At 37.5% G+C, this 14,945-nt stretch overlaps 2 protein-coding genes across 2 annotated transcripts; both read right to left on the bottom strand.

Moving 5' to 3' along the window:
- Positions 1–2,302: 2,302 nt before the first annotated feature.
- Positions 2,303–3,256, bottom strand: LOC101432262 (olfactory receptor 13C3-like). The gene has a single exon (XM_004462368.4). The coding sequence runs from the start codon at positions 3,254–3,256 to the stop codon at positions 2,303–2,305; it is 954 nt and encodes a 317-aa protein (XP_004462425.1).
- Positions 3,257–9,951: 6,695 nt separating this feature from the next.
- Positions 9,952–14,105, bottom strand: LOC101432713 (olfactory receptor 13C4-like). The gene is given in 3 exon segments (XM_071216543.1): positions 9,952–10,218; positions 11,169–11,303; positions 13,419–14,105. Coding segments are annotated over 3 exon segments (1,089 nt in total).
- Positions 14,106–14,945: the final 840 nt, after the last annotated feature.

Here is a 14,945-nt window from a genome sequence, read left to right as displayed (position 1 = left end):
CATCAAGGGATTATTACCAAGCATTAATCAACAATGCATTTGAAGAAAAACCTTAATCAAAAGGGGGAAATATTAAGTAAAATAGAGTTTCTATGGCTAAGAGATTTCAAAATGTGTCTTGAGGTTATTCCTAAGGTTATGCTTATGCAGGTCATAGCCAGACTTCACAAACGGCCACAGTTAACAAAGCCTCAAACCTAAGTGTTCCCGAGGGCTATAGGGACATCTGGACACTATGGGCAAGTCACACAGCCACATGAAATTAACAGCCCCTCAGCAGGCTCTACCCAACAATATATGAAATACTATTTCCCCTAACATAGTTATACTCCTTAGAAATCCCCTAATCACGTATCTGCTGCTTCTTTTATTTGAACCTATAATTTTCAATATACTTGTTCAGTATATTTCTCAGAGACTTAAAGCCTTTGGATTTTTCCTACACTGGTTGAGTCCTGAAACCCAGCAGATGTGTAACCAATTGCAACTCTCCAGTTCTTCAAGCTTGCCCTGGACAACTAACAAAACAATGAGGATGGACCAGCCCCATCCCCAAAACAAGGAGTATCTTCAACTGCAAGTAAAACAATTCCATTCCTCTGCTCCATGATGTCTATGTTCCTTCTCAGCCTGAAGCAGAGTAGACATCATAACAAATCCCTCAAGACTGAGGAAAGAAAAAAATTAATGGAGGAGTATAACCACTGACTAAAGCAGATTTATTGTATTGAAGTTATCTTGTATTTATGACTAACTTGTAACATTGACATAAAAGTAAATTTTAATTATAAAAAAACTAATCGTAGGGAAGCGGCTGTCACTCAATCAACTGGACTCCCATCTACCATATGAGAGGCCCTGGGTTTGCATCCTGGGGCCTCCTTCTGAAGGCAGGCTCACCTGCACGATGCAGAGAGCTGCCTGGTCTACAAGCGCTGTGGAGTGCTGCCCGGCCCGCAAGTGCGGTGGAGGGCCAACTCAGCAAGGTGACACAACAACAACAAAAAAAGGAGACAAGCAAAACACAAACAAGCACAGAAGAGCACACAGAGAATGGATACAGAGAGCAGACAGCATGCAAAAAGTCACAAGGGGGAGAATGAAAAAACCCTAATGGTATAATGTGCTATAACCCATTTTGAATACAATGTGACCCCTTGGATCAAAACTAATTTAAATTAATAGATGAAAAAAAATGAAGCATAAAGAAAAGTTCTTCCTTGGAGTAAAATGGCAATGGATAACTGAGGAAGGAACAATGCAGTTAGAAATAACAACATATGACAGCAACTTAACTGTGGGGATCCAGGACATGGGCTCCCCCTAAGTCCTCAGCACATAGCCACCTGCATTATCTAGACAGAAGTTAAAATAAAGGTTAACAACCCTTCCCAGAGGAAATGATGGTATCATAAACCATAATCTCCTCAGAGCAGTAAACTTCATTCCTGTGATAACATCATGAGACCCTAAGAGAAATTCTGTTCTGTAACCTATGGAATGTTTTTGTTCTGAAACCGTTTATATTACCCCTGATTTTCCCATCTCTGTACATAGCACACTATCTTCATTCACCGGACTGTCAGCTCTGGAGACTCCTGTTTGTAAGTCCAAATAAAACTTATGTCTGACTTAGTGCCAAGTATGTTCTTTGGTCCCAGAGCTGTCCCAACTCGTGCCCTTCAGGAGCTGGGTTGGAACAAGAACAAAAAATTGACTAAGATAAGAAACATCAATGGATGCCCAAATTGGTGGGTGACTGTTCATTGTTACAGAGGTTATTCACAGAGCCTCAATGTATCTTCCCACAAGATACATATCATATTTTGTATTAGACAGGACTCCCCAGGGTGACATGAGATATATTTATAAATATAGTTAATATTATAAGATTTATTGCAGGAATTGGCTCAAATACTGTTGGGATGGGAAAGTCCCAGTTGCATAAGGCAGGCCACAAGCCAGGAGGACCTACACAGGTTTTCGATGAATTCCCTAGGAAAAACTGAATGGGTTAATAGAAATGGAAATTCCTCCATCTGACTGCTGAAATCATCAGTTCTCTTTTTATTTTATTTTATTTTTTATACCTACTTTACAAATTCTTCTACTAACATAACATAATAAATATAATAACAATAAAGTTGCTGGCACAATATAGAGCTCAGTAAACAAGGCTAGTGAAGTCAAAGAAAAAATATTTCTTTCTACCTGTGGTTTCCTCCATGGAGGATACACATTGATTTAGTTAATAAAGCCATCTCTCTGCAAATTACCCAAAGATTGACATTTACCATTTATCTTATTGGATAGATTTGCAGGTCAAAAGATATTTTACAGCCTCTTTTACATCCTTATTCCTCAAGCTGTAGATTATAGGATTCAACATAGGAGTCATTGCTCCATAAAACAGGGACATGAGTTTGTCTAAAGTTTGAAATTTCTCTTCCGCAGGTTGGTCTTGAGACATGGGCTTTGCATACATAAAGAAAATGGTACCATAAAATATTATCACCACAGTCAGATGTGAAGAGCACGTGGAAAAGGCCTTGCGCCTCCCTGTGGCTGATTTCATTCTCAAGATCGTGTAGAGGATGAAAACATAGGAGAAGAAGATGACCATCAGTGGAAGAACCAGGAAGGCTATATTAGACACCAGCATGGTGATAACATTCAGGGATATGTCAGCACAAGCTAACTTGAGGACTGCTAAGATTTCACAAGCAAAATGATTGATAACATTATTCCCACAAAACGGCAGCCTCATGGCAAGAGCTGTTTGCACAATCGAGTTGATTCCACCAGAGAACCATGATATGGAAGCCATCAGCACATAAACCACCTTGCTCATGATGATGGAGTATCTCAGAGGGTTACAGATGGCCACATAGCGGTCCAAAGCCATCATGCCAAGGAGGAAGCACTCTGTTGACCCCATGGCAAACACAAGGAACATCTGCACTGCACATCCATAGAAGGAAATGCTTCTTTTCTTTGAAATGAAGGTGATCAATGTTGAGGGAATTGAAGCAGATGTATAGCAGATATCCAGGAAAGAGAGGTTTCCCAGGAAGAAGTACATGGGGGTATGAAGACGAACATCAAAGATACTGGCTATAATGAGGACACTGTTGCCAAGTACAATAACTAGATACATCACTAGAATCAGAGCAAAGTAAATGATTTCAAGTTTTGGATGGCCAGAAAGACCCAGAAGAAGAAATTCTGGCACAAATGTCTGGTTATACTTATCCATGTCATCTGCTTTCAGGTTGTCAGAGGGAGACATAGCCTTAAATACATTCAGTGACAAGCAATAAATGTTACAATTCAATTTTCAGACTGAATAAAAGTAGTGTTTGCTTGAAATTCTGACATATAAGAACCTTCAACAAAGCATGTGATTAAAATACAACGAAACTGGAAATGTCAGATGTACCTATCCCCATAGCTAATGTGTGATGCTCTATGATCAGACATAGATCCAAAAATAACCTCTCCTACCACTGAGGACACATTTATGAGTTGAAGATTATGAAAAGTTTGGATGATTACAGACCTCCAACTATACATCTTCATTTCATTAGGCCCAGGATGCAGGAAGTGGCAAAGGCAAAATTAACCTCAACGAGGGAGGAATTTTGATCATTAATTAGTCTACATGGTCAAAATTTCAAAGGAACTTTATTTTTGTTTATATTCCAGTTGGTTGTATTGTATATGTTATAGATATTTACCCATGATAAATTAAATCACATGCACTACATTTTAAAATCAAAAGAAGGCAAAGTCCATTGTTGATTTCTTATTGAACTCCACTCTTAGTATATTGTTTGATTGTTCTTATGACAAGACCACTTAATAGACCAATTCTGCTTGGATATGATGGAGACTCTTTAGAGAACATCAAATAATCTCTTTGCTTTTCTTATTTTGTAGCTTCAGAGTTTCTCTTCATAATTTACTTAAGTCAAACTGAGAAAAGAATAATAATATTTAAATATGTTATTTGTGTATATGATGTGTTTTACTAATAATCATTCTTATATTATCCAGATTTCTTATTCTTGAGAGGAAAACTTAACAAAAGTCAGTGAACAAGTAAATAAACAGAGCTTGAAATTCAGATGTTTGATGCCAAATCTAGTTTACTGCTTCACTAATTTTAACATTCACGTGAATTGTCTTATGGACTTGTTGAACTGCAGATTCTGTTTGTGTTCACAGCAGGACCTGAGAATATGCATTTTTAAAAGCTGCCAGATGATGTTGACAAATTTGGTCAAGCATTAACTTTTCAATCTACACTTAGATGGCAGACTCTCCAGATATTCTGATCCAGAAAGATTTTCTTTTGTCTCATTATGTGGATTGGCTTAGTATCTGGATAATTACAATAACAAACTTCTTTTGTGTTTTACAGTAAAATACAGTCATATCATGATGTAAAATACTCTTAAGAAAAATATACTCTAAAATAGTTTTAGGACATTCCTGACAGTCTACCTGAGGCCACTCATATTCCAAGGACAGGAAGAAAATGAAACCAATAATTTAAGGTAACTGTCATTACAATGTTCACAATCAGTTAGTGATGTAGGGAATCTCCTGCTGAAAATATAACATAAATATAATTATATTGTGTATTTTGGCTGAAAATCAGGAGTTTTCCTGGAAAGAAGAAGTTTATGAGCAATAAATCACTCAAGGGATAATTCAGAAGAATTTCAGCCTCAGGCCAGATATGAAAGTATGGAAATGATTAGACAGGTATGGAAAAGGAGAGAGGACAGGGTAATTTAGAAGAGAAATCAGTTGAGCAAAGTTGAGGGGTAATCAGACAGCAGAACCGCCTTTAAGAGAAGGGAATTTCTATAGAGGAGTGGTGGCAAACACGTCTGAGAAGGAAAGTATTTCTAGAGTACACAAAGTCTCAAAAGTGTGGCAGAAAAATGGCCATCACTTTGGGTGGGGAAGTGTCGCATTAGTAGAAAGCACTAAGCAAGGGTAAGAGCTCAGAACCTGTGACTTTAACTCACATCCCAGTGACTCTTACAATCTATGAAGTTTTTGAGCAGAGACATGACACAAGGATTCAGATATTTAGAGTGTTGTGGTTGTCATTAATTACTGACTAGATGTGAAATTTGATCTTTCCATAAACACTACCAGATATGAAGTTGTCCAAAATCATAAGTTATTCCTCATGTGGGCTAATGTGAGTTATTGAGAATGTTAGCACAGCCCTTTTCCCCATTCTCCCACTGAGTTTCTTGTGTGACAGAAGATGGTAACTTACTCTAGAGCAGATATGGACTGGAAATCAGAAACCAAACTTGACAGAGAGATTCTCAAATTAGAATCAAATTTAAAAATACCAAATAGAAATATTTCAACTATGAAGAAAGAAACAAAAGAGGGAATGTGCCATCCCAGTTTCAGGGACAAAATATTGACCATAATAAAATGTTTATTTTTTAATTTATACATATAAAAGTCAGAGCTACTTTAAAATATCCTATGTTTATTTAATTTAGCCAATTCTTATTGCAGGATTGTAGGTGTCATATGTCTTTGACATTAGTTTATTTACCTTGGTGTCAAAGAAGATAACGGGCTGTGACAAAATGCAAAGTCCATCCTCTTTCTACTACTACTCAATATCTGGTGCCCTTAAAATACGCAGAAAAATCATATGTTAACAAGAGAGAATTGGTCTTGTCCTGGATTGTTAAAACGAAGTCCCAGGACAAGCTTGACAGCAATCATTCAACAATGCCCAGAGGAAAGCGACAATGCTTCTACACTGATACTACAATACTTCTTATAATAAACCAAATTTCTCCCCACATCATGTTCAGAAGTTAATCAAAGGATGCCTGGAAAAGGATCAGGAACACTTTGAAATGCTTAATCATGAATGTAAATGGAAGAAAGATGGCAGGACACTGAACTTACAGGAAAGCATGTTGAGGTTCCAGGTCTGGCCTCTGGGTCCAGGCGTGCAGAGGATTTCTCTTCCAGACAACTGTAATGACAATGCATCTTAGGCCACCTGCAAGCTTCCCCTGCCACTGGTTCCAAGCTCTCCCCTCCCAGGGCGAAATCCCCTCTGCCATTCAAACCCACATTGAGCAATAGCCTGTCTCACTGCTTTTGTTTTTTCTTCTCCCAACACCTTAAACTGGTTATCTTGTATTTTGTGAAATAACAGAGACACAGAGGAAGGACCCTGTCTGCTTGCTTACTCATCTTCAACTAGTGACTAACTCAGTATTTGTAAATAATAGATGGGTCCCAACTTAATACATAAATATTTAATTTCTAGGCAATTTCCTTGTGCAGAATTAGTGAATTCATGATCAGAACAAATTTAATATGTGCCAATTGTTCTTTTGCTCAAGCTTTAAATTTTCCCTTCATTCATTTCTTTTTTTTTTTTTAGTATCTTTCAGTCAGTACAAACAAGCTGGGAGATGTTATGTATAATCATCAGTTTAGGAAATATAAGTACAGAGGGGTCCTTCATATTCATTTGAACAAATGTGAAGTGGATTTAGCAGAGTGGTAAATTGCTTGGGACTTAGTATCAATATTTTTGTTTTGATTGGTAGGTGTTTTGCTTCAGGTTATTCATTTAGAAATTCATATTTATTAGTTCTTTTATTTATAATTGAAAAGGTAACAGTTTCATGATATTTAGGTCTCTCCTTTATACTGAACAATTATTACCACCTCTTGGTAGAGCAGGTTATTTTCCCTTACTATTTGTGTCATTCTAAACTAAGATCAGGTTCAGAAAATGATGCTAGATACCACAGATGTGGAAGAGTAAATATTTGCTATGCACCTATTTTAATTGTTCCCCAATACTCAAAGCAATTTTAAGTTGGAATGAGAGATGTATGGAATGGAGAAACATCTTGATTTGTCGGGAATAGTGTCCCACAGTTCCAATTAAAAGTGCTTTTATGAATAAATTGTACTGCATAGGAGTTCAAAAAATGAAATAAAATTTGCATACCCGTGTAAATTTGGAAATAGGGCAAATATTTATCAAATAAATGTTAGTGAATATAAGAGCTCTCAAATTCAAACTGTATTTACTACAGCAAAATTAATTAAGCATTAGTGCTCAATAAATCAAATGACAATTTAAAAGGTCAAATGCTACATTTGAGAAATGATCTAGATCTTATAAATAAGACTTGTAGAGTAATGAATATAACACAATTTGAAGGCTACCAAGTCATTAGTAATCTTGCCTGGATTCCATTCTTATAGTTTTCTATGATATTATTACAAGACACCATAATACTAAGAGACATCATAAGGAATACTGTGTATTCCAGGAATATACTTCTTTACCTCCTTTGGTAAGCAGGACAACTCACTCCAGTCTGCACTGTAACTCCTTTCTTTGCCTATTAAATCAAAGACATGAGCAGCTCACAGTGGCTGGGGTCATCTTAACTTCTAGTTCAATAGAATCGTTGTGTCTCCTGCTGGAGACACTCCTATCTTGGGAATATTTCCTCTAGACCAGAAGAGCATAAGGTCATGGAGATTGGAAAAAACTTTTTCTAGTGGATCACTAGGGGTTCCCATTTCCACCCCTTGATTCCTGGATCTATGAAAACTGGCTAAGAGAGATACAGCAACATAGAATGAATACAGTTTTGGAACATAAAGTCCCCTGTAGAACACTGCCCCAGCCCTCCAAGATATTGTCACCCAATTCATGCCATAACTGAATTCTTAAATCCTTAATTGCCATTCTACCATTCTTTCAATGCAGTTGCTTCAGGATGATGAGGAACAGAGTAGGACCAGGAAAATTCATTGGCATGGATACATTGCCACATTTCATTAACTGTCAAGAAATACTGCAAGGAAACCATAACTGTGGAGAAGGTATTCTGTAAGCTCACAGATGGTAGTTTTTGTAGTGACAGTTTATGCAAGGTAAAAATTCCGTATCCAAAATCCTATCTATTCCAGTAAGAAAACAATGTTTCCCCCTCCACAATGGAAGGCATCAAATGTAATCTATATGCCACCAGGTGGCAGCCAGAACACCTTTAGGAATGGTGGACTATGAAGAATGAGTGATGATCTCTGCAGCTAGCAGACTGGACACTCAGCAGTGACTATAGCTAGGTGGCCCTTTGTAAGTGAAAATCCATATGGCTGTCCCCATGCTTAACCCTGTACTTACCACACAGCCTTTTTGTTCATGAGTTCATTGGGCAATGACAGGACTAGCATGGGAAAGAGACTGATTTGTATTCACAGAATGGGACATCCTTTCAACTGGATATTAAAATCACCCTCTGCTGAGGTCATCCTCTGATGAAATTGACATGGGACACACATCTTTCTGATATTTGCCCATTTAGAAAGGATTATCCACATTCCTCTATGATACATCTCTTTGCCACCAAATTGCCAATCATTTCCCTTCCATGTCACTAACCATACAGCCACACCCTTGACCACAACCATGAATCAGTGTGTAAATGCACTTCCAGCCATTATTTTTTCCAGCAAAATAAGCAGTCAGGTTCACTGCTAGAGGTCCTGCTCACTGGGAAGACATTCCTTCACCACTGTCCTAAAGGGATGTCCCAGAAGGAGTTCTAGTACTGTAGCTGTCCAGTTTTTCATGATATCTGCATATTACATACAGCTTTGTTAACCAGGCCTGACTTTTCTCTTCCTCAAGCAAGGATTTTAGAAAATTCCACACAGGTTATAGCTTTATTCTGTGAGAACGAAGGCATTGTGGCAGAAGTGAGGGTTATGGGCATTTGGGCCATTTTGTCATTCAACTTACTTGTGACTTCAATGGCCTATGCAAGCCCAATGTCATATATAGCACTTCTATTTGGCACTTCTATTTGGCACTTCTATTTGCTTTTGCACACCCAACGTTATGGCTTAATGAGTCAGACAAGAGTCAGTTCATGTGGGCAGCTCAGGCCTCATGATATCTTGGTGCCCTATGTTTAAGTGTTCAGTCTCTACTAAGATCCAATAGCAGACCAAGAGCTATTTCTCACAAATACAGTAGATATCTAAAGAGGATGCCAAGGCTTTGTGCCATAATTCTGTATGTCTCTGCTGTGATGCTCTGTAGGGATCTGCCAAAGGCTCTAAACATCATCCATCCCTTTTGTCTTTGACACTTCTAGCATGGTTGGATCTGCTGGACCACATGGCTAAAATGGCAATGAAGATTGCATAGCAGCCTGGACCTACTGCAGAGCGTTCCCTTCTTCCAGTTCCAACTCAAAACTACCAGTATTTCGAGTCACTCTGCAAATGGCTGGAGAAGTACAGCCCAATGAGGAACTCCAAAGAAGTCACCTTCTTTTTGGTTGTAGAAGGGATCAGATGAAACAACTGTCCCTTCAGCTTAGCAGGGATATCTCAACATTTCCTATGTTGTCTTAGATGATTAGATGTTGCTCCTTGGTTCTGCCAGTCCAGGTCTGATCAGCCCCTTTGTGTTTAAGGATACAAGTTCAATAGTTGCAGTTCCCACAGTAATAGCTGACCTATAGAGAAGTTCAACCACAGAGTCTTCAAGGATGATGGAGCTGCTCTGGCAAATTTATTCCTCTAGTTGTAGTAAAAGGTGTGCCCTCTCACATTTCTCCAATGGGTGTGAGCCATCATGATGCAATCACCCTAATATTTCAATCACTCTCTGTCTTTGAATATCTTATCAGTGTTGGAGTTTCAATTTCACTCAGTTTAAGCCAACTTTTAGTCAATGCTTCATGCTCTAAGCAGAGACCCTCTCAAGCTACAGCCTTTGTCCAGTATCTTACTTAATTAGTCTGTTACAGTTTGAAGATTTTGTGAATCCTAGAAAAGATCATATTCTTGGAGCTAATCCACTCCTGGTCCAGTCCTAATTCAAACTACTAGCATACCAGCTCAGAGTTAATTTGTGAACACATGGCGAAATGCCACAAGAAGCACGGTATCCTTAACAAACTGGGCCCAATATGATACCTCCCTTAGGAAAATGGTGAAGAAAATTGAAATCAGCCAGCATGCCAAGTACACTTGCTCTTTCTGTGGCAAGACCAAAATGAAGAGAAGAGCTATGGGAATCTGGCATAATGGCTCCTGCATGAAAACAGTAGCTGGTGGTGCCTGGAACCACACCACCACCTCTGCAGTCACAGTAAAGTCTGCCATCCGGACCTGAAGGAATTGAAAGACCAATAAAAGTGCCACAATTTGAAATATCTCTCAGCTGTAATAAATGGCTTAATTTATGTAATTACAATAGAAAAAGGAAGTGAGTGTAGCTCAGTTAGTTGAGTGCCTGCTCCTCATGTAGGAGGTCCTGGGTTTAATCCCTGATGCCTCCTAAAAAAATTAAAATAAAATGAAATACATTTTATTAGATTGGACAAATTTGGGGGCCTTTGATTGGAGTAGTTCAGTGACCTGTGACCCTTGGTGAGTCTTGGCCCTCTTCCTGGAGTCCTTTACAAATGGGAGAAACATACAGAGAGACAGAGAGAAAGAAAGTTACCATTTTACCTTGCCATGTGTAAGAGGACTCCAGGATTGCTGACAGCCAAAGAAAGAGATACCCTGAGAGGCTGAGAGAGAGGCCAGACCCTGGAATCAGGAGAAGTTGGAAGAGTCATATGATTGATCACCCACACCTGAGTTCAGAGAGCAAGTGAGTCTGGAGGAGAAAGCAAAGACTGGCTGCCATTTTGCCTTGTTTCATGGCAGGAGACAAGAATCATCACCAGCAAAACTTTGGTTAAGTAGCTTCTTTGATGATGCCTTCATTTGCACACTTTCAGAGCTTCAAAACTGCAAGATTTTACCCTAATAAATTCCCATTATAAAAGCAAACCCATTTCTGGTACTTTTGTATTGTCAGCCTTTAGCAAACTAAGAGATGGCCTATACCAATAAATTTAGCATGACAACTTTATATTCTGTCCACCATTATTTGATACCTGTAATATCAATTCTCAAACATATTACTCTGATATTTGCATGTACAAATTTGAAAAATCATACATTTATTTTGGATATAGTGCAACTCTTCTAGTTATATGACTGAAAGAAGAGAGGTATAGTAGGATTGGGCAGAGAGAGAAATTAGTAGTGTCTTGCAGGTCAATTACCTCAGGGGATTCTGTTACACCCCCACTGGTGAAAAAGTTATTTTCTTCAGATGAACACTGTTTCTTCAGAGGAAGCAAGTACAGGTTCATTGGAGAACACTGTTTTATTTCTTCCAATGGAGATTGCAGGCCAGTCTACATTTAGGTGACAATGAAATCTCAGCAGAATTTACAAGTCAATACCCCATGTTCATCATGATCAGACCATATATCTCCATTTTAATTTCCGAGATCATTTTTCTTCCCCTTCAGAACCCTCACTTTAACAGCAGACACCATGTATGTTGGGAATCCATTTCATGCTGCAAGATAGTTACTTGCATGATGAGACTTGCATTAGGTTTACATAAATCTCAAGTGTGCAGATATAAGAAATAAGAGTTTCTTTCAGGGCACATGTAGAAACTTCGACATTATTCATGTAGTGCTGAGCTGGGAATTTGAAGCCCTGAGCTCATCCTTTTAATGAATAACTGATTCAGTGCATTTAAAAACAACCAGTCATCATTTATAAGTGCTCCAAGGGGTGTATTCTATAGAATACAATGTGAATGGTGGCCTAGGATTTGAGCACTTTGTGAGTGCCCTCAGTACTTACTAGTTTTTATTGTCTCCTGATGCAGGATGAGTATTACTGGCCCTTCATACCAAGCAGTCTTCCTTTGGTCATGCTAACCTGTCAGGACCTTTCATTTACTTCAGAATTAATACCTGATTTCAAGTCTATATTGTATTAATTTTAAGATGTTTATTATACTTATAATTATCACATATATGTCTCTTCAACTAAAAGGGCTTCTATTTGTTACCAATGTCATTTCTTACTTGTTTTTATTGTTCATGTGCCATTTGCAAGGTGTACAAAATTCATGTTTAAATAAATGTTTGTTGAATTGAATTAAATGTACTTGGATGAGATGAGATGGTTTTATTGTTCTTAACACATGCTTTTTAATTTGGTAGTTTAAGGTTTTCTTTGATCTGAATTCAATGTTTTTTTGAAGAAAAATGGCATTTAATATCGGGTTTTTAAAGCATTGTTAAGCTATGAAGACAGATTGTCACATGAGATGTAATACAGAGTAATTTCTCAAACTTATAGATTCCAAACTTCTCTGTTTTAAAACTACAAGAAAGAGCTTGGGGAAAGGAGGCTCAGTTTCTTCATCCCCTCAGTTGTCATTCAGTGAGATATACCACTGCAAACAATGGCTATAAATATTAACGCATCATATAATTTCATAATATACAAAATACAGAGGAACACTTGAGAATCTATAAGTATGTGATAAAATTTTCCATCAAACTAAGTATATGTGCTGTTTGCCCTGCTCAAAACTTGTCTTGTGGTAGTGCTACGATGAAGAAAAATTAGTAGGAAGATTTCTACCATTAAGTAGATTTCAGTTTTTTTTTTTTGTGAATCTTGACATATGTATCTATTTCAGGCAGCAAACAATGAATGCTAAGGGCTGATGAAGCAGTCTACCTAAACTGCTGATAACATAAAGATGAAAACAAAATCAGGAAAACAGGGGGGGGGGGGGAAACTTTCTTTGATATGTTCTGTATAAAATTGCTTTTAAGAATGTTGAGGTAAAATATCCAGATAGCAAAACTACAAAGAATAGATTCTATTCCCTAGGACTAGATAGGATCTAGCAATTTTTTAACCTAACAAAAGAATCTGTCAGTCATAAAAGGATCTGGTCAGTAATGAAACTGGAAAAAATACTTTTTTCTAGAGTCATTTATTATCAAACTGAAACACATTATGAGTTTTCCAGACTTAAACAAATTAGTAAGGAACTCTTGAGGATAAATGCATAAATGAAATTAGAGGGACAAGAAAATTAACATTCTGGGGGGAAGCACCCAAAAAACCATAGTAGAATTTCTCATTTTTGGGAAATACACACTAAGTAATTAGGGTTAAAGAAAGATACTGTCTTTATTTATCACTTAAAGAGTATCTAATATCATTTAAGCAGTTTGCATTGGAGCAGAATTTCTATCTTTGCCTGTCTATCTCTAAATTGATGTGTGATTTTTTTTCCAATAGGTTGACACAGAGTACAGCAGAACACACATTTCAGATATCAACAAAGGTGAGATACTAACATAATTCATTGCCTTGAAAATCTCAATCAGAACATGTTTGAAGCTGATTATTGATAGCAAACTATAGGCCTCAGTGATTCTAGGTAAGCAAGGTTAGTAAAGGCAAAGAAAAAAATTTATCTTCCTAACTATAGTTTCCTTATTGAAGTTGTACAGGATGAAAATATAGGCAAAAAAGATGACAAGCAGTGAAAGAACCAGGAAGATCTTGCCGGACACCAGCATGGTGATAACATTCAGGGATATGTCAGCACAAGCTAACTTGAGGACTAAGTTTTCACATCCGAAATGGTTGATAACAGTTTTCCCACAAAACAGCAGCTGCATGGCAAGAGCTGTTTGCATAATCGAGTTGATTCCACCAGAGAACCATTATATGGAAGCCATCAGCACGTGCAACACCTTGCTCATGATTTCAAGGTAACTCAGAAAGTTACAGATGGCCACAGAGCAATGAAAAGCCATCATGCCAAGGAGGAAACACTCAGTTGACCCCATAGCAAACACAAGTAACATCTGCACTGCACATCTATAGAAGGAAATGCTTCTTTTCTTTGATATGATGGTCACCAAGGGTGATGGAATAGGAGCAGATGGATAGCAGATATCCAGGAAAGAGAGGTTTTCCAGGAAGAAGTACATGGAGGTATGAAGACAGGCATCAAAGATGCTTGCGGTGATAAGGACACCTTTGACAAATGCATTCGCTAGATACTTCATGAGAATCAGAACAACATAAATGATTTCAAGTTTTGGATGACCAGATAGACCCAGAAGAAGAAATTCTGACATAAATGTCTGGTTATACTTATCCATGTAATCTGTTTTCAGGATGTCAGAGGAAGATATAACATAAAATATATTCAATGTCAATGAACAAATGTTGCAAACTACCTGAGAAATCATTTTTTAGGGTTGAATAAAAGAATTTGCTTGAAGTTCAGACATCCAAGTACTTTCAGCAATGTGTGTGACTAAAATATAATGAAACTTGGGGTGTCGAATGTATACCCCATAGCTTATGTGTGATGATCTGTCTATGATCAAACAGATATCCAGAAGTAAACTCTTCTGTTCTTGAGGACACTAATTCCTGAGATGAAGAGGTAAAATCCATGGATTACTACAGATTTCAAACCAGACTTCTTCATTTCATCTTGCCCAACAAGCAGGCTGTGGCAACAGCAAAATACAACTCAACAAGGACTAGAATTTTGATTTGCTAATTAGCCTACAAATTTGAAATTTCAAAGCAACCTTGATTTTGCATACATTTCATTCTATGCTTCAGCTTGACAGTGTCTACCACATTCCAGTCAGTTTCCTTTTGATATATTATAGACATATAACCATGTTTTATCTCACACACTTAGCATGTATTTAAGACAAACTTAGTTTTAGATCTATTCATTCATTCTTAGTATTTTGTCTGCTTGTTCATATAACATGAATACTTAATAGACCAATTATACATGCATATGATGGAGAATCTTTGGAGGCCATTACATACTATTTTTGCTCATTTTATTCTGTAACTTCAGAATTTTTCTTGATAATATATTGTCTTGTGTCAACCCAAGATAGAATAATTATGTTTAAGTTCATTTTTCATGTATGTATGTGTATATGTGTTTGTATTTCACTTGATGCTTTACA

Source organism: Dasypus novemcinctus, chromosome 8 (assembly GCF_030445035.2).
Source record: "Dasypus novemcinctus isolate mDasNov1 chromosome 8, mDasNov1.1.hap2, whole genome shotgun sequence".
NCBI lineage: Eukaryota > Metazoa > Chordata > Mammalia > Cingulata > Dasypodidae > Dasypus > Dasypus novemcinctus.
Note: the sequence above shows the minus strand (reverse complement) of the source record. Positions and strands in the feature narration are given on the sequence as shown.

Excerpts from the sequence above, each read along its gene's own strand:
- LOC101432262 (XM_004462368.4), bottom strand. The coding sequence starts at position 3,256 with ATGGATAAGTATAACCAGACATTTGTGCCAGAATTTCTTCTTCTGGGT.